Here is a 20,322-nt window from a genome sequence, read left to right as displayed (position 1 = left end):
CTATTTATCAATTCTATTCTATCAATCTCTCTATCCATCCATTCTATTTAATAATAATAATTATTACATTTATATAGCGCTTTTCTGCAGCACTTTACATATGAATGGGGGATTCTTCTCAACCACCACCAATGTGCAGCATCCACCTGGATTATGCCACAACGCCCACCACACAACAGCTTATTAGTGGAGAGGAGACAGAGTAATATAGCCAATTATTATATATGGGGATGATTAGTAGACCAATGGGCAAGTTTGGCCAGTATGCCAGGGCACATCCCTAATCTTTTTCGAATGACATCCTGGGATTTTTAATGACCACAGAGATCGATCTATCCATCCATCCTATTTATTCATCTATCGACCAACCAATCTATCCATCCATCCATTCATCAATCGATCCATTCTATTCATCCATCCAAATCTATTCAATCCAATCCCATCTATCCATCATTCCATTCATCACTTATACAGAAATTACACAAACACAGTCATTTGTAATGTAGATTGAGCTTTAGTAAAGAAGTCAGAAATGCTACAACATAATGGAGTAATTATGTTTTTGTTGTATAAAACAAGCAGTAAAGAAGTTATTTTGAGTTAATAACAACAAATCAGTTGTATTGTGTTTAAAATAATAAAAAAAGAGAAAGAAAATATATACAGAAGAAATGCTAAAAATTTGTAATACAGCTGCCCTTGAAAATTATATACAAAGCTAGAAAGCCAGTGCATGAGCTTAATCTCAAAAACATTTTGCAGCTATAGTATTAGAGTTCTGAAAAGTAACATTAAAGAAGTAAGGTCAATCACTGCACTTGGCAGTTTTCGTTTTGTTGTGGAGTGACGTTGACCCGTTCCTGTCTCTCAGGGGTCTTCCTGATGCTACGTGAACGTCTGGACATTTTCTTCTCTGCACCAGTCACAGGACTTTCACAGGTTTTAAAAGCTGCATTGCTCTGGACTGCCTCGGGCACCTGGCTCTGAAAGAACATGATGTTAGCAGAGTGCAATAGCGAACTGTCAGAAATACTCAACAGTAATATCAAATCATCTCACAGCATACTTATCTACAGGGGAATATAAACACAGAGATATATATAAACACAAAAAATCTTCCTGTAGCCCAACTGATTGAAACAGTATTAACAGTAACACATTAGACAGGTACAATGCCTTTACAAAACAGAGTAGACATTTTAAGCATATATCATCTAAATATAGATAAATGACAATGAATGATATTACTTTGATAATAATATGCTAATAGAGATCTGCAGGGATGACATTTTTGTAGGCAAAAGCAGAAGCTAGCTTCACAGTAAAAAGTTAATAGGATTTTTTTTCATATGGGCCACGTTTTTTTTTCTGTTGTGAACGAGACTGAAGTCACATGACTGCAGTGACGCTGCTGACGTGTTATCTGGTGCGCCCCAGCTGTTTCTGTGCACCCAAGTTTCGTTTACAGTCTGGGGGAGACACATGCTGTAAGTTTCAAAAACTTTGCAAACATGTCTGAGGATAACACGTCAGCTGCGTCACTGCAGTCACGTGACTTCAGTCTTGTGCATGAGGTTCACAACAGAGCCGGAAGAGAAGACAACGCTGAAAAAGCCATATTTTTTGTTGTTGTACCAAAATGTATTTTTAATGCTTCAACACATTCTTACTGACCCACTGATGTCACATGGACTACTTTGATGATGTTTTTATTACCTTTCTTGACATGGACAGCATATCATACATACATTCTCAATGGAAGTTCAGAAAGCTCTCTGACTAAATCTAAAATATCTTAAACTGTTTTCCTGAAGATAAACGGAGGTCTTCTGAGTTTGGAACAACATGAGGGGAGTCATTAATAACATTATTTTCATTTTTGGGTGAACAATCCCTTTAAGAATAGCATCCTTCAAGTCCCTAAATTCAGAAATGCATGTTTCACCTGGCAGTTTTTGCAGCATTTTTTCTACTGTATTAAATGGCTTTGCAATGTATCGCATTACACTTTCAGTTAAGGAGCGCCATCTGATACAGTCTCGTTTATACAAGCGCTGCAGCTCCCCCTTGTGTTTTTTTAAAGAGATGTGCAATCATTGCGGTGATCTGAAATCATCGCAATGAGGTCATAAAATCGGAATGAGATGATTATTTAATCATTGTGACTTCCCTAATTTTGTCCATCAAGACAATCTTTTACAAATGAACACAACTTTTATGAATTTTGTATGCATTTAATAGAAATATAAAGCTAACCTTAACCCAGACAGCAGATGACTCTGGGCCAGATCCGCGCTGAAGTTAAATAAGCTATGTAAGCTTATAAGCAAACTACACCTCAGTAGCTTAACGTCACATCATCACCACCAAACGTCTGAAAACTCTTTTAAACTTTATTAAAACCACATATCCTGATAAGGAAATACTGGCCATGTTACATTGCGTTTTATGTCATAGAATAAGACACGAAAATATCTTTAGCTTGTGTTAGGATTAGTAACCAAATAGAAAAAAGATCTTATGTCAGGCATTTAAACATAACCCCATTCTAGAAACGCTTTGACTTTAGGGAAAAATGTAAATGTTAACTCTGTCATCCAAAAATGTGTCATCCATGCAGCTCTCCATCTATACTAGTATGCTTCTTAGGGAATAATCAAGACAGAGATGTTTAAACTAATACGCTTTGGATTGAAACTTCAGTAGCAAGGTAAAAAAAATGCTGTTAAGCATTTTGTAATTTAGGGAAATAAAGTGATTCATCCTAATTACTATGAAAGGCTGAAAATATAAAAAAAATAATAATAATAATTCCCTTGCTGAATAACAAGTGAAAATTGGCTTCGTTGTGAGTTGACTAATATTCCCCTCATTCCCCTCCTGCACTCTGCCAACGGCTTGCATCTGTTCCACTTGAAGTTTAATTATTGATTAGGAAACTTCCCCTTTTCTGTGATGTTAAAGCCAAATTGAGGTTTACACATGAGCTACATGTAAAGGAACACCACACTTTACAGCTTTAACAGATAAAATGTTAGGCGGCAATTCTATAAAGGATCTTTGGGACATACGAGAGTTACATTACAGCATGTGGTCTCAGCCTCCCTTTGAATTCTTGAAGTGTGAATGGACAAATGTCCAGAAACAGTGACCCAGGGTAAGGTGACATGATCAGAGCTGAGCCGGAACTGAGATGACGGGTAAGCTTTAATGCCTCGCTGCACTTAAACTCTTTCCATCTAATCTAAAATGTCACAGACCGATTTCATACAGTCAACTGGTAATTATCACAAAATGAAGCCGGATGAGCGATTAGATGAGACAGAAATACTATCATGGCAGCCAAACACATTGCAGGTTTTTCACCTCTGGAAATGATCAGAAATTCTGACTTAAGGTCAGTGAGCTGCCTGGCACTTGTGGTTACCTACTAAATACTGATAGAGATAATCAGGGGCTACGGTGACCTCATGTGGTTAAAGGCTGAATATTTCCATCTATTTCATAACACATTTGTGAGTTTTGCACATGCACATATATATTGGGAGCTTTTATTGCATATGTAAACACTTGGGTTTTCAAAGACTGGATCACAAATGGCGCTTTTCCATGTATAGTACCCCACGGTTTGGGTACTGTCAGCTTACTTTTTGGGGCTTTTCCACTGGGTGCAGTACATAGTACCCAATACTTTTTTTAGTACCACCTCGGTTGGGGTTCCAAGCGACCTGAGCTGATACCAAAACGTGACGCAAAAACACTGTAGATCACTGATTGGTGTAAAAGAATCGTCACTATCAGCGTCATCGCTAAAGATTAGCTTTACCTTCGTGCTAGCTTGCGCTGTCTCTAGTAAACCTGTTGTCATCTGTGCTTTGCTATAAGTTCCCAAACTCTAGCCTAGAAATCTAGACGCACCCTAGCGGCCGCAAAATATATTTGCTGCCAGGGTTTAGTCTAGGCACTCACAATACACTTAACAGCTCCAAAAACCAAAATTTGGTCAGGCCAATCACATCGTGTGTAGCGTCTGTGGGGCGGGCTTAACATGATGACGACAGAGCTGCAACGGTTCCTACTTGAAAACAAAGAATGGCTGCTGCTGCTGCTGGCGAACAGCTTTCTTTTGAAGCGGCTTTGGCCGCGACTTTAGACTTATGTTTTTCTTTGAGAGAAGAGCAAATAACCCTACTGAAGTCCTTTTTAAGCAAGAAAGATGTGTTTGGAGTTTTGCCGACTGGTTACGGTAACTACGTCACCTTCTTCGTTGCTCTGATTGGTCATAGCGCTATCCTATTGCGTGCAGAGGCATTTTGAGGGACAACCTTATATCCCGCCCCTTGCATTGAGCCGTTTGTGTGAAGAGTTGCCAGACCTTACATCTTGATGTAGGTCTGGCTAACCAGGCTACCCAAACTCCCTTTTAGCGATGAAAAACATCCACAGGTTGAGAATCAGAAACACCATAACAGTTTTTTCCAGACTTGCAGTTTGTGGCGGCACATTCCCGACGCGCACACCCGCATATATGCTTAAATGCTACTTAAATGAGGCTCAGTGGAGCGCGTCCACTGACGCCACGGGTCTTTGTACAGAAACTGTCATGTGAGACAGAGGTAGTGATAAACGCGATGTGCAAACATCTATTTGTGGTGGTCAATTTTAATTTTGTGGCGAAATAAATGAACGTATGGGAATGTACAACGACGCTCTCACTTGAATGATGTCACAGCAGTAGGCAGCGCAAATATAACCACACGCCTATAATCCCTCCCACTCCGAAGTGTTACTAAACTCGATGGAAAAGCTAACCAAACCAAAGTGAGGTGAGCTCACATGACCCAAACCAAACCGTGGGGTACTATGCAATGGAAAAGCGACAAAATATGATTTCTGCTGCCTGTCACATAGACTGTGAAGATCTACTCACTGTGTTTGATGTGCTGCCCTCTGCTGGCCGTTTGGAGATGTGCACAGGAAGTTCAGTTAAAGTGGAGCTCTGGTGAGCCACAGTCGACCGTGCAGCCAGACGTGGGCTGCACCTCTGCACTGTGGTTCTTCGCACGATGAACGGGCTCATCTCTCCAATTGGGATATCTGCAAAACCTGAGCGTAAAAGAAAACATTACATTTATGCATAAAATGCTGCTTTTACACACATTTCACGTGTTGATTAAAAAAAAAAATTTGCACACTATAGTCTACCAACTCTTCCACAACTAAATACTGACTGTGATAATGTTCCTCACCTCTCTGCACCAATTCAGGCAACCCCTCTGGCCTGAAGTCCTCGTCATCATGGGCGGATTTGGGTGTAGCAGTCGTAGCTTTGAGTCTCTTGGTGATGTTGTGCAGAGCCTCTTGTGCTTTGTTGGGGGTGTCGTCTGCTCTCTGCCTCTTCACCGCTGGAACACTCTCTGCACGCTCCACAGGGTTACTGTTCTCCAGGTTGCTTTTTTCAGACCTGAGGGATCTCCTGGCCTTGGAGGTCTTTGTTTGGGAGTTCAACTGCTTAACCTGGTTCTTGAGGCTTTCGTTGGTCTCTTCTAGTTTGTGAACTTTGACCATGAGGCTGCAGTACCGGTCCATGCTTTCATCGGCCTCGCGGCTCTTCTCCTCCAGAGCTTCTCTCAGTTCCTGAAGCTCCTCCTGCAGATCATCACTGCTGCCACCATCACCTGCAAGGGAAAAATACAGAGCAATTGAAAGCTCAAATAATATGAATAATAATAATTAAAATCATATAAAGTTCTACTAATTGAGACAAACATTTCCTAATAAATGCTTGAAATCTTGTTTTCTGAATGTTCAGCTCATACCTTGTTTCTGTAGAGGCTGAATTGTTGCTTTTTGCTCAAGTTCTTCCTGTAGCGCTTTTTTCTCGCTCTCCAGCTGTTTGCAAGACTTCATCCACAAACTGATCTTGCTCATAGCGCTGTCCTTCTCCTTAGATAAGCGCACAACTTTTGAGTCCAACTCTGCCTACAGGAATCAAGAACAATATTAATGTCATTTTACTAACTAAACTAAAATGGGAATTGAAAAAAGGGCATTGCTAACAAAAGTGTTTGGCCATTTTTTTGCCAGATGTTGGTTTAAGATCTGATTGTCTTTTTATTAAAACAAAGTAATTTAAAGAACAGAAAGATTTGAGAAGCTCGATGCAAAAATGCCACCTCCGCCAAAAATGAGATAATGATATTAACAGAATGCTATGAGCACGCATTATAAGTTCATCAAATACTTTCGCTTAATTCTGGCCATTCAGAAATGGGTCAATGACGTTATTTATTTTGTGTCTGTATGGTTCAATTAAATGTAAAAGGGTTAAAATTTCAAAATAAATGTGCAAATTACCTGCATACATTCTCTTTTTTGAGGACCAAGTCTAAAATTTCTGGTATTTCATTTTGAAATAATATTTGGGGGATAATTGCAAAAATGTCAATGTGGTATAATGTCAATCTGTGTCAATTAGTGTAACTAGTATTTTTTAAATAAAAATATAAATATATTCATAAAAAAAGTGGAATAAAATATAATAATCTAGTTAAGTTTAATATGATTTTTTTTACATACATTTTTTACATAATTTGTCAAAGATTATTTAGAAAACAGAGCTGTTTTCAGCATATGTCAGGACAAATATTACAAAAACGCATTAACATTAGACATTACTAATAAAATTATATTTTAAAATGATTTTTGTTTTTGATGATTACACTTACACGCCATCAAGGTGGATAAAATATTTAATATTTCTCATTCTTTGGCGCAATTGGCGATTACACCATTTGACATTTTCAGCTCCATTTAGTCTTAACTTTCATAAAAATGGTGCAAATGTAATTTTTTATTGCATAAAATTAACATAAATACACTATGTGCATTGAAATAAACCTGATGCGTGCTTTTAAAACAAGTTTTTAAAAAAGATTTTTGAATTTCTCATCTTGCCAAACCGTTTTTGTCACTGACCCAAACACCGCTTTGTTGGCAGAATCCACTAAATGCCACATAGATTTTTCTTTAAAGGGGTCATAGGATAAAAATCAGACTTTTTTCATATTTAAGTGTTATAATTGGGTCCCCAGTGCTTCTATCAACCTAGAAAATGTGATAAAGATCAATCCAGTAACTTTGTTTGGGTAAGCCATTTACTGCAAGCATGTGAAAAATTAGGTCGTTCAGATTTCGCCTGTTTTGTGAGGTAGGTAGCAAGGCGAATTATAATAATACCGCCCCCTTTATCTGCACTATCCAACCACAGCACTGCCATTTAGTTCAGAGAGTAAGAGAGAGAAAAGAAGGACTTGACAGCACAAATGAGTTTCAATTACAACAAGTCACCATCATTGTGATCAGTGTTTGGACTTCATCCGCTCATTTGCATTTTAAATGTCACACCCAAAAACGGCTCACTTTTGCTCAGACCTACAAATTTGCAATTTTAACATGCTGTAATTAATTATCTGTGGGGTATTTTGAGTTAAATCCTCACCTTCACACTCTTGGGACACCAAAGATTTAACTTACATCTTAAAAAAATCTCATAATATGACCCCTTTAAGTGCATGGAAGATAAGACTGGATGAATGACAGCATGCTTTTCGACTGTAGATCATATTACTACGCTTTAACTCACTCACACACACACACACACACACACACACACACACACACACGCACACGCACACGCACACGCACACGCACACAACTAACATTACATGCCACAACCTTGTCATATACTAGCACAAACAATACCTTGTCTTTTTCACAACTTTCCAATTGAATCCGCAACTCCTTTAAGGTGGACACCACGTCTGCGTTCTGAGTCTTGCAGCTGTTGAGCTCTGACAGATACTCTGCAGACTTTTCCTCAGCTGCTGCCATTTTTTCCTTCAATGTGCTGACATCCATCTCGTGCTGTAGAAACATAAATGACTTTGTTTTCAGAACTGTCAAGATTTGTCACATTCGTATGCGTCTAGTGATTAGCTTACTATTAGTCACAAAGCTGCATATAACTGTAAATATGGTGGTAATGACAAGGCCATTACATTTTGTTATACTATTATACTTTGTGACTAACCAAGCATTCAGCTATATTAAAATGTACATTCAAAGCTTGTAATGCGCACAGCTCTGACTCCTTTTTGCACCTGAACTTGTAATGCGCTCGACTTTTCCATGCACTGAAGAGGTTGTTTGCACAGAGAAAATTAAAACCAGTTAGTGAATTGTTCCCACTCCTTGGCACATAAAAATTTTAAGAGCGCCTGGGCATCATGTTTAAGAAGCTTGAGGTCGTGACAGTGTTGCTAGCTGCCATTAAGAGTAAATCAGCTACTGTTTTTGTCCACCAATCCAGTGGCTTGTCATAAATCAGTAAAAAATTAACAAATAAATAAATGAGTAAACTATTGCCCCGCCCCCAAAAACTACTGTGTATCAGCGATCTCACAGGCTGAAAATAGAACGATCTTACTGTGGGGCATATCGTGCAACACTTTTGGCTGTCCTTGTCCAACACAGCAAAAAAAAATATTACTGTTGCAACATTTGAAACTATAATTAAATTGCAAACACACCCAGATAAACAGAGCAATATACCTGCTGCCTTATCTGTTTCAAGTTCTCTTCGTGTCTCCTGTTGGTCTCCTGCACCCGAACATCATGAGTTTCTTGAATTTCAGATAATTGTTTCTGTAGGCCCTGTTTCTCTAATGTCAGAGCTTCCACGCTGAGCTGAAAAATTGCATGAATGTTATGCAGTGCAAACAGAAACCAAACAATCAAAAAAAATCATAAAAATATTGACTCATGATGACAGAAAATCTTTACCTTGTAAGTCTCAGTTTGTTGTTGAGACTCCTGCAGCTGACAAGTCAATAGATTTAGATTATTCTCCAAAGCGTTCTGCTTTTCGTTTGCCTCGCAAAGTTGTTGCTGATGTGTCATCTGAAGTTGTGAACTGCTTTCATTGAGTACATTTAACTGAAAACCAACAATAAAAAGATTAGCTGCTGATATAGGATCTGCTCAAGGTGACCAATCTTGCTGGTATACAGCTGTTTTGGGCATTGGTATCTGGTCAGACTGGGAAAACGCTGGCTGATAAGCAAAATCATTTGAACACCAGCTTGGCCAGGCTGTAAGGACCAGCTAAGACCACCAGCTCAGGTTAGTTTATTTAGGGATAGTTTACAAAAAAATTATTTATTCTGCCAAACACAAAGTAAAATATTCTGAAGAATGTTAATATCCAAGCAGATCTGGGGCACCATCGACTTCCACAGGCACAAATAATGCTAATGAATGGTTCCCCAGATCTTTTTGGTTATTAACACTCTACAAAATATCTTACTTTGTGTTTAGCTGAACAAAAAATTATTCAGATTTGAAACAACGTTAGGTGAATAAATGATGATGAAATAAAAAATTTTCTGCTGAACCTTTAAGGTGATATATTTCAACAACAACAACAACATTAACAGGCAAAGGCACCTTTTCTGTTAGTTCTGCGTTTATCAGCTTCATGGTACAGAGTTGGCTCTCCAGCTGTTGGATATTATTCTCCAGAGATGTAGCACTCGTCTGCATGACTTCAATCCTGGTCGACTGAATCTGTGCTTTCTCCTCCAACTGTGCAATTGTAGACTGCAGATGAAGCTTCTCATTTTGCAGCTCATCTCTCTCTTCCTGAACTGAAGATAATGCCTGCAGTTCAGCTACCTGTGAATGAAGTTGTGCCTTTTCTTTGCTAAACTCCTCTTGCCTGTTTTCAAGGTCTTTTAGGAGCAACTGGTTGGATGAACGGAGCTCTGTCATACACCTTTCATATTCAAGGACTTTCTGTGCAAACTGGCTGTTTTCAGATTGTGAAGACAGTAACTGAGAGGCAAGATCCTGGACTTTAAGATCACTGGATTCTAGCTCATTTCTACAAAGTAGAAGTTCCTCCCCTATGGCACCAACTTTTGCTTGGAAATCCTTGATCACTTGTTGTTGACTCGCTGTTGCTTCTTCCATTGCCTTTTCGATGGATTTAAGCTTCTCTGAGGCTTCTTGATTGGACACCTGCAGTCCCTCAATGAGGCTGTTCTTTTGTTCAAGTTCTTGCTCAAGTTTATATTTCTCCTCGTTGAGGTCTCTTAGCTCACCAGTCATCTCTTCAATCTTCCTGGTGAGGTCTTGCTGTTCTGCCTGTATTTCCTCAAGCTCAGCTTTGGCAGATTCTGCTTGAAGAATCGCCTCTTCTAGATTCTGCTCGGAAAGATCTTTCTCTCTCTCTAGCTTGTCAATATTGTCCTGAAGGACATCCGCCTTTCTTTGCGCAGCCTTGAGCAGCTCACTCATGTGATTCTTCTTCCTCTCATCAGACTCGATTTTTACTTTTAATTTTTCAATGCCTCGCCTCATCTGAGCTACCTCCTCTTGTGTAGAAATCAACCTGGAGGCGATCTCACCCTTCTCCAAGAGGGAGGATTCCAGGGATTGCGATAGCCTGATGTTTTCATTCTCTAGGGAATGGATTTTGGAAGACATATTTTCTGACTCTTGTAAAGCACAGTGGTCGGTGTTCTTTAAATTGTTCAATTCGATTAGTGCATTTTTCTTGTCTTCGTTCAAAAGAGCCACTGTATTCTCAAGGTTTTCCAACTGTTGAGCAAGCTGCTCTTTTCCTTCAAGCAGGACATTCATTTGTTCAGAGACAGCTTCATTTTGTCTCTTTCCAGCCCTAATGTCGTCTTCTAGCACTTTAATTAGTTCTCGTGCATCAGCATCTCTCTTCTCTAAAAGCTCAGCTTTTTCTTTCCACTTCATTACGGACTGAATTTCATTCTCCCTTTCCTCTGCACACAGGTCAAGCTCTTCTTTAAGCTGCCCACCTTCTGCCACAGTGATGTTAAGTTGTTGTTCAAGGCTGCAATTTGTCTTCCTAGCTGCTTCAAGCTCAACTACTAGTTTCTGTTTTTGGTCCTGTAACTCGTCTATATCTGCCTCCATGGAGAGGATGTGCTTCTCCAGATTGGCTTTTTCCGATCGCACTCTTTTGAGTTCACTCTCAGTCTGGAAGAACTTCTCATTCCACTCACATTTTGCCATCTGCAAGCTCTCCATCATTTCCATAACATCTGATAGCTGGCAATTGGAGGTTTGCAATTGTAACGTTAATGAATTAATCTCATTTGTCAGTTCTACAATATGGTCATTCAGTTTTTGGTTCTCCTGAGTGATGGACGTAAACTTGTCTATGAAGTCTGCCTTTTCTACTTCCACTTCACGGACTTTGGCCTCAAGCTCAGAGCACAAATCTTTCCTAATTGTCATTTCAGATTCCAGAACTTCAAACTGAGACTGCAAATGTAGAAGCTCGTCTTCTCGTTCACGTAAAGCTGCCTTTATTGCTTCAAGTTCAACAAGTGATTTTTCATTTTCAGGGCTTGTATCTGAAGTTGACCGATCTGGATGCTGCATTACATTCTCTTGTGTTTCAGATTTAATGGTTTCCACTCCCTAAAATAAAAATGAATACAATTAATATTTATTAAAAAAAAACATATGTCTTGACTGATACTTGTCTTTTTAATACTCAACTAAAAGAGAATGGTGCTAGCAATGCCGAGGTCAAGGGTCCAGGAAATGCATAAACTAATATATACAAAAATACACTGCCAAATATGTAAATGTAGTATCAGAAGTGCTACAACCCTTTAAACCCAAGCACATTGTGAAAAGGCATTGATTTGGAACAACACTAGTTGATAAAAACACATGTTTAATCTAAATGAAACCCTTAGAAATTACGTTGTGACATTAGGGGTGGGCGATAACCCGAGACGTTGGTCCTAAATGGTAAAAGTTGTCTAATATTGCTCTTTTTATATTAGTTACCTAATATCAATCTCATACTGCTCTTAACTAAATCACTTTTGTACCTTTAATAATAAGATCTTCAGTAAGCTTTTGTTTGTTGTTGCTGGTTGTTTTCTTTTTAGATACTGACATTGGTGACAAGGATAATGTAAATTCTATGGTTTCAAAGATTAGCATTAGATAGCACAAAAATCTCAATGAAAGAAAAAAAATGTATATCGTTATCATGATATAAAGGTACTCATATAATGATATAAGATTTTGGTCATATTGCCCTACCCAATGTGACATACGTATGTTACCTGTGAGGTTTCAGGTGCCAACAAGGAAGATGCGGCAAGGTCTAATTCCTGCAGTTGTTGCATGGTTGCCTCCAGTTGCGCCGATAAAATCTCTGTGTGCTGTTGTTCATCCTTAAGCTTAGCCTCCAACTCATTTTTGATGATGAACATTTGCTCTTCCATGTTCTGGAGTTCCCTAGCATGCTGTGATTTGAGTTGCCTTATTTTCACCTCCATCTGCTCCTCCATAGTTTTCTGAAGAACATCAGATACTTCCTTAAACTCAGTAGATTTACTTTGGCTTTCCTCATCCGATGCCAAATCTGTGCCCTCTTTTTGGAAACCCGGTTGGTTATCAGTTGAGGAAGACGCACCCAAGAAAGAAGAATCTTCTTCAAAAGGCAAAATAGAGGTGTTTGCAAATGGCATTTCACAAATATCCTGCAACACATCTGAGTCATTCTCACACAGAGTGGGCTCTTTATGCAGTGTGTCTGGGTCAGAGTTTACTGTAGGATTCCTCTCGGACTGAAGCTGTTCAATGTAAGATTGTAGTTGAGCAATCTGACATACCAGACTATCATTTATCTCCTTTAATTTTTCCATTTGCTCTTGAGTATTCCGAGCATCTGCTTTTGATTCCTGGAAAGCCAATTCCAGTTTATGCTTTTGTTCTATAATATTATTATACATTGATTCAAGGTTTGCCTGCTTACAATTTTCTTCTACTAGGGAAACTTTCAGTTTTTCATTGGTTAACCGGAGAGACTCTAACTCGGAGACTAATGCAGAACTGGATTGTTGTTCCTTCTGTGTTTCCTCCAAACATGCAGATAGCTGTGACACTTCAAGGATGCTCCTTGTATAGTCTTCTTTGACAGACTCAAGTTCTGCTTGTAAAGTGGATCTCTGGGCCTCGCTTTCACCTAACTTTGCTTCAAGAATGCTGTTGCTTGCACGTAGCTCCTCTACTTGTGCATCAAATGTACTAAGGCATGTTTCATTGTCTTCAAGATCCATTTGCAACATTTCAAGCTGCACTTTGATTTTGCTCATGCTTATGTTTTTTTCTTTCAATGCCTCTTCAGATTTAGCGTGCCCAGATTGAGCCTCCTGAAGTTTTTCTATCAATGTTTTAATTTCACAGGATTTTTCTTCCTCTTGGCTTTTCAAGACTGCCAGAGCAGATCTAAGACATTCCAGCTCCTGCATGTGTGGCATTGCATTCAGTTTCAAATTTTCAAGCTCCTTTGAAACTTTCTGATAGGATTCGGTCACCTCCTTGAGTTCATCTTTAGATACGTTAAGATCTTGCTTCAACTTTGACTTTTCAAAAGCAGCCTCTTCCAGTTTATCTGAAGCATTTCCGACCTCAAGATGTTTGCTATCCAATTCTGCCCCAAGGATATGAATGTGATTTTCTAAATCTTTTTGTTTCTTCAGATAAGCTTCAATTTCAGAGGCATGAACTTCAGATTCCCTGCTGTGTCTTTCATTGAGCTCCTTGAAATGTGCCTCTATTAAAGCTTGTTCATTAGATCTGTCTTGCAAAGTTTTTTCCAGACTTACATTCAGCTCCTTTAAAGAGTCATACAGTTTTTGAAGACTCTCTAGGGAACTCTTAAGAGTGACACACATCTGATTTGAGGTCTGAAGCTCAGTTTGCAAAATGACATACTTTTCTACCATGGCATCTTTTTCAGCCAGTGCTTCTGAAAGCATGGCCACTTGATTAAGATGGTTTTGTTTTTCTTGGCAAACAACACTGTGGAGTTTTTGGAGGCTTTCATACTTCTCAGACAGATTCTTTGCTTCATTTTCAAACTCCTGTAGCTTCACTTTAAGTTTTGTATTATCCTGCTCCAATCGCAAGGCCTTTCTTTTTTCTTCATCAATATTATTTACAAGATTCTCTGCTATCGTCTTCTCACTTTCCAACTCAGAGGCAGTCTGAATTTGAAGCTCTTTTATTTTTTCGAGAGAATTTCTAGTTTTCTCTTCCTCCGCTGCAAGACAATTAAACTGCTCTTCTAGAGAACAGAATGCATTGCACTTTTGTAGCAGAGCTTCAACTTCATTGACAAGCTCCTTCTCCCTCTTTTCTGCCAAACACACTTTCTCTTCTAGATCCTTTTTGAGTTTAGAAAGATCATCATACTTTCCTTGGATTTCTGTATTTGAAGTTTTTTGGGTTGCCAGGTCTGACTCCAGGGAGGCAACATTATCAAGCACTTCCTGCTGACATTTTTCCATGTTCAACCTCACCTGTAGTAGAGCTTCAACTTCATTAACAAGCTCCTTCTCCCTCTTTTCTGCAAAACACACTTTTTCTTCTAGATCTTTTTTAATTTTAGAAAGATCATCATACTTTCCTTGGATTTCTGTATTTGAAGATTTTTGGGTTGCCAGGTCTGATTCCAGAGAGGCAGTCTTATCAAGCACTTCCTGCTGAAATTTTTCCATGTTCAACCTCACTTGTAGTAGATCTTCAACTTCATTAAAAAGCTCCTTCTCCCTCTTTTCTGCCAAACATATCTTTTCTTCTAGCTCTTCTTTAATTTTAGAAAGATCATCATACTTTCCTTGGATTTCTGTATTTGAAGATTTTTGGGTTGCCAGGTCTGATTCCAGAGAGGCAATCTTATCAAGAACTTCCTGCTGACATTTTTCCATGTTCAACTTCGCCTCTTCCAGCTCTTTCTTTTGGGAAAGGCTAGCTTCGTATTCTTTTGCCAACATACTTTTCTCTTCTTTCAATTTTTCAAACTCCTGCTCTTGTGAAGAAAGAGATCCCTGAAGATGTGCAATCTCAGTCCTGTTCATCTCAATAATTGAGTCCTTTGACTTAGCCAAGTCACAGGCACTTTCATACTCTGCAAGGAGTTGACCATGGACTCGCTCCATTTCCTCCACCTTAGTTGTTTCCTGATGCAGTTTAGCTTCAAGCTCAGTCACCTTTACATGCAGTAGAGAGATCTGTTGCTTCAAATTGTCCATCTCTTTATTATGTTTTTGATTCGTCTCACCAAACTGTTGTTGAAGCTCCTCATAGGCTCTACCTTTCTCCTCTATCTCCACACACTTGTTAAGAAGTTCACCTTTGAGTGAATCAATCTGGCTGGACAGGCAAAGCTTCTCATTTTCGGAATCTTGCAGCTTCTTGTTGAGGCTATCGTGAGCACTATTCAGGGTAGCCAAATCTCTCTCAAGGTCTGCAGTTTTATTCAGCATTTCTGCACGGGTTGATTCAGCATTAGTAACCAGCTCTTCTTTTTCAGATTTCCACTGCAGGAGAGCCTCATACTCTTTCTTTATCTCAGCAACTTCTCTATGACATGAACTCACAGTCATTTTGAGGTCCTCATTTTCTTTCTCCACAGCACATATCTTATTAGCTTTAAGTTCAAGTTCATTGACTAATTTTTGCAATTCTTCCTGAATCTTCACATTCTTCTTTTCAATTTCAGCCAGATTTTTCTTGGCATGCTCCAGCTCCTGAGCAGATGATGCACTCTGACGCTCCATCTTTTTGCGAATTTCAATCAGTTCTTCACTTTGAGTTTGAGTCTTAACTGAAAATTAGAGGAATAGAGTACATGAATAAATGAAAACATTTCTCAATATTTAATCAATGATCATTTTGTGGAAATTGTATGACACTTAGAAGGATGAAACATACCTTTTAAATCATCCACCATTGACCGGTTTTTAGCAAGGTTTTGCTCAATATTTTGTTTTTCCTCTTCAAGTTGTGTAACCCTCTTCATTCCTTGTTCTAACTGACAAGTAAGAGTATTCTTCTCTCTCTGCATCTCCTGTAAAGAGCACATACGACACTTTAATGAGCTCATGGGCGGCAGCAGCCAGAAAACAAAATGTCAGTGGGTCCAAAACATTTACGTCAATGCCTTTTTCTTGTATTCTCGTGTCTTTAAAATATAACAATGCTTTTATAGCCTAAAAGCTTTGTCTACCTTGTTGTGTCGTGAGATTGAAGCAGGTAAAAGTTAATTAAAATTTTAGCCAATAAATATGTATAAACAGCAAGCGGTTGTTTAGCAGTTTTATGAGAACATGTTTCTGTTAACCAGAAGATAAAACACAACGTTTCAGACACACTGTACTCATTCTACACAAAGCAACTTACATCAAATTTCTTCTTTAACTCAGCCTCTTTCACCTGAGAGGCTTGAAGTGCCTGCTCAGACCTAAGATGTTTCTGCTTCATCTCCTCTAGATCTTTCTCCATTCGATTCTTTAGAGCAGTTGCCTTTGATACAAATGACACAATTGAGATTATATGCACTTTTAGATTAGGTAATTTTCACCTAATATGGTATAACCAACCATAATGATTGTAAAAGCAATTAGCTTTTGATCATAATATAATAAAACATAACAATATTTCACATTACCTTATCCATATCAGATTGCAAAACATTGTAGTCTTTTTTGGCTTGCTGGATCTCGATACTCATTTTATTTTTCACCTGGTTAAATTGCTGGTCAAGAGCCTGATGTGAACTTTGAAGTTGTGCAAGTTCCTGAAATAAGTTAGAGACCAAAATTTGTTGATTTGAGTTCATTTAAAGGGCACATATTATGCAAAATCCACTTTTACAAGGTTTTGACATAAATATGTGAACACAACAACCCTACAATAAACAAAATCCATGCACCCCTTTTTAAATCCCCATTAAACCAAAGCAGTCTAATTAGACATGCTGCTTTGATTCTCTTGTTAATGAGACATCATACTGATAAAGCTCCACCCACTGCTTTCCTAAGTGTGATAAAGCCCCACCCAAAAGCTTTATTTATTTTTTCCCCTAAATGCACTTGTTAGTATGTTGTAGTGCTAATGCTGCAAAATATACTATTGTCCCAGACTTTATTCACAGGAATTATTTCTATTTTTAATCAAAAGCACTCACTATCTGTTGGTTATGGAGTGAGGGCAGAAGCTCATTTGCATTTAAAGGTACACACATGAAAACAGTGCTTTCTGCTCCCACGTAAATCGGGCATTTTGGGCATGCTATAACAATCTGTGGGGTATTTTGAGCGAAAACTTCACAGACACATTCGAGGCACACATGAGATTTATATTAAATCTTGTAAAAATGTGTATATATACCCTTTAATATATTAAAATACAATGAACTGTAGGAAGTACCTTCTGACTCTCTCTCTCCTGGTCTCTGATCTTCTGCTCCAGAGATCGATGCATGATCTCTGCGTTGTGTCTCTGACAGTTCATCTCCTCTGTTACATGCTTCAGCTTCTGCTCAACTGAGGAACACTGATAAACAAAAGCAACCACACATGAACGACTATGCTTACATGAAATCAGTCCAATGTTCAGATGAACAAATGGGTGAGAATATAAAATGCAAAACATATGATATTGCATGTAGATATAAATCAAATGCTTATACGATAATAAAGACATTAACTCTATCACCGCCATTGATGAGATTACATATTTACATCTCTAATATAATATAGTATGCATTATTAAAACATTAAGCTGACCCATATTACCTTGGAAACGGACTGCTCATACTGGCCCGTCACCTTTGTAAGTTCATCTCTTGACTTGCTCAGATGTTTGTCTTTCTCTGACAGATCTTTCTTGGCCTTTTCGAGTTGACTCTGAATTTCACTGAATTTATTCATCTGATTCTTTATGTCTTTCTCTTGAGCCTGAAGACGGAGCTCCAGCTCAGAAACCTTTGACCTGAGATCTAAGCAGCACAAGAAAGGAAAAAAGATGACAATTATTCACTGTAGTGATTATTATATATAATTAAACAAAATCTGTCTGAAAGGTCAGACTAACCTTGATTTATATTCTTAAGCTGTTCTGTCTGCTGTGAGCCGCCGGCGTCATTCTGAGCCACTGATGTGAACTGCTGGTGGGGCTTTATTGGTGTGTCATCATAAGACCATGAGACACCAGAGGGGCCATTTCTTCTCCTAGATGGGGTCTGCATCGTAGCCTGAGACTGAAGACTTTGGTCTTGTTGCCAAGGAAAAATTGAGGAGCCTGACTGTTGCCGCGCAATGTCTTTATGGCTCACTGAAGACTGATTCAGAAGCTTTAGGTGTTACAGAAGTAATAGTACATTGTTATTACGATCAAGCAAATGATTGTCATAATATAAGGCAGTTTACAGCAGCAGTCTGTTCGACTTACTTTTACTTGCATGACTTTGTTTTCTGCCTCCAACCTTTTCCGCTCCTCAACCTCCCGATTGTATTTTTCCTGTAAGTCGCTTATTCTCGAGTCTATAGGTGCAATGTTACATTGTTAAAGTGATTGAATTGCAAGCATTTTATTTGTCATGAATCGTACCTTACCTTGTTGCCAATGATTCGGTGTTGCAGGGGTTGCAAATGTTTTTTGCGGCGAATTGAGCTGCTGGATTTCAGCAGCAGGTGATGTTTGGGACCGTTCCAATTCATTTTTGTATCTTGATGAAAATAAGAGTTTCAGCAAAGACAATTTTGGATTTTTTTATGATATTGTAAAGATTTAGCGCTAATTTTATGTAGAAAACAGTAAATCACAAAAATTTGACTTTAGCTGGGTTTTCTCAGACTTGGTCATATATTTATGAAAAATAATTAAAGTTAACACAAAATATGCTATCGACTTACCTTTTGACATCTTGTTCCAGTCTTTCTATCTGCTTCTTGGAGGTGTTAAGTTGACCCTCCAAATAATTCACCTGTTGCTCTTTTATGTGAAGGTCATGTGTAAGTTTCTGCCTCGTCTTTTCCAGATTTTCACAAGACTCTACTAAAGACTGGTTTTCCCTTTTAAGGGAAACTGCTTCACTTTTTTCACTCTCCATCTACAGATAAACACACAACACATAAATGATACCAATCATTAACTGTACCACTCAAATGTGTGGTACATCTACAATCTACTATACTTTTCACCCATGATGTAACTGACCTTTTGCCTCTGTTTCTGTAAAGTAGCTTCAAGTGAGTCCATCTGAAACTGTTTCTGTTGTCTTTCCTTCTTTAATTTGTCGAGTTGGCCTTCGATCTCCTGAATCTTTTGTAAGGCCTTTCCAGGAAGGCCATCCTTCCACTCTTCCACAGCCCAACTCATGATTGCCGAAGATGCTTTTGCTCCTCACAAATACACTGGCATGCTCTTAAAAAAAAAAAAAGTAATATGTGTTGCCATACATGTATACCTAGCATGAGTGAAAAATGTAGGGACTCCACATACTATGTGCTCAAACATTAGCACTGCTAAGGTTATAGGTTCGATTCCCAGGGAACACACACATAGTGAAGTAATCTTGGATAAAAGCGGCTGCCACATGTGCAAGTTAAAAGAAAGGTAAGTGTATTTGAACACATAATGAAAGTAATTAAAAAAATGTACTTGTGTAATAGTAACGTTAAACCATTAACTTAGTACTTATTTTGTACTGTCTTAACTGGCATTTAAGTGTCGACATTCGCTTTCTAAATTAAAAAAACGATATATGTTCTCAAAGCAAGTTTTTTTAAATTATTTAAATTATGCTTTTCTATCATGGGTCTATTACTTAAAATAACACAAACAAAGCATTAAAATAACCTTAAAAACCTAAAAATCCAGATACGTCTTAGTGTTAGGTTATTTCGAAATATTGATTAAAGTTATTATGAAACTTAGACTTTATCTATAATCTTCTAATGCGTGCTAGAATGCAATGCTATCAACTTTGTTGGACAGCGTTCAGAAATAATTCAAGGTACAAATAACTGTATAACGGTCCAACTGCTATGATTATCCACACTAAAACACTACATAGTAAATATTATGTACAAAACAAGGCATTATCTTACCTTAAAAACAGTATCAACCCCTCACGGTTATTCCGCAGTTACTTTCGGATGTTCTTCTGTTACTGAGATCGAAATTTCAAACAAGGTTCAACGTTGTTGTCGACTTGAACGCAGCGCGGCTATTGGTGCTTTTTGCGCATGACGTAAAACAACGCGAACTCTGATTGGATGTTCGTGTGCATTCGAATTAAACTCCACCCATTATATTCTCCTCATGATTCTGAAACGGGTGCGGATCGAATTCGGTTACCACATTGCACGAAAAACGAGTTGTAGGAAAAAAACAACAACATTGAGACCT

General features: G+C 38.4%; 1 protein-coding gene across 1 annotated transcript; it reads right to left on the bottom strand.

The window, feature by feature from the left end:
* Positions 1-500: 500 nt before the first annotated feature.
* cenpf (centromere protein F) lies at positions 501-20,099 on the bottom strand. Its single transcript, XM_065288409.2, has 20 exons — positions 20,022-20,099; positions 19,129-19,335; positions 18,825-19,021; positions 18,525-18,637; positions 18,361-18,452; positions 18,004-18,262; positions 17,706-17,908; positions 17,338-17,463; positions 16,577-16,705; positions 16,309-16,431; positions 15,841-15,976; positions 12,183-15,733; positions 9,508-11,520; positions 8,845-8,997; positions 8,614-8,748; positions 7,765-7,926; positions 5,820-5,982; positions 5,250-5,678; positions 4,931-5,106; positions 501-983 (listed from the first exon to the last, which is right to left on the bottom strand). The coding sequence occupies exons 2-20, from the start codon at positions 19,288-19,290 to the stop codon at positions 810-812; spliced, it is 8,496 nt and encodes a 2,831-aa protein (XP_065144481.2). The 5' UTR covers positions 19,291-19,335; positions 20,022-20,099; the 3' UTR covers positions 501-809.
* Positions 20,100-20,322: the final 223 nt, after the last annotated feature.

This window comes from Paramisgurnus dabryanus, chromosome 17, assembly GCF_030506205.2.
Source record: "Paramisgurnus dabryanus chromosome 17, PD_genome_1.1, whole genome shotgun sequence".
Classification (NCBI taxonomy): Eukaryota; Metazoa; Chordata; class Actinopteri; order Cypriniformes; family Cobitidae; genus Paramisgurnus; species Paramisgurnus dabryanus.
The sequence above is the reverse complement of the archived record's forward strand: the minus strand, read 5'-3'. Positions and strand labels throughout refer to the sequence as shown.

What these genes read in the sequence shown, in the direction of transcription:
- cenpf (XM_065288409.2), bottom strand. Translation starts at nt 19,290, where the DNA reads ATGAGTTGGGCTGTGGAAGAGTGGAAGGATGGCCTTCCTGGAAAGGCC. An exon ending in ACCGAATCATTGGCAACAAG is followed by an intron (nt 18,453 to 18,524) that starts GTAAGGTACGAT and finishes TTGCACCTATAG; the next exon opens with ACTCGAGAATAAGCGACTTA. An exon ending in TGCAATCTGATATGGATAAG is followed by an intron (nt 16,432 to 16,576) that starts GTAATGTGAAAT and finishes TTTGTATCAAAG; the next exon opens with GCAACTGCTCTAAAGAATCG.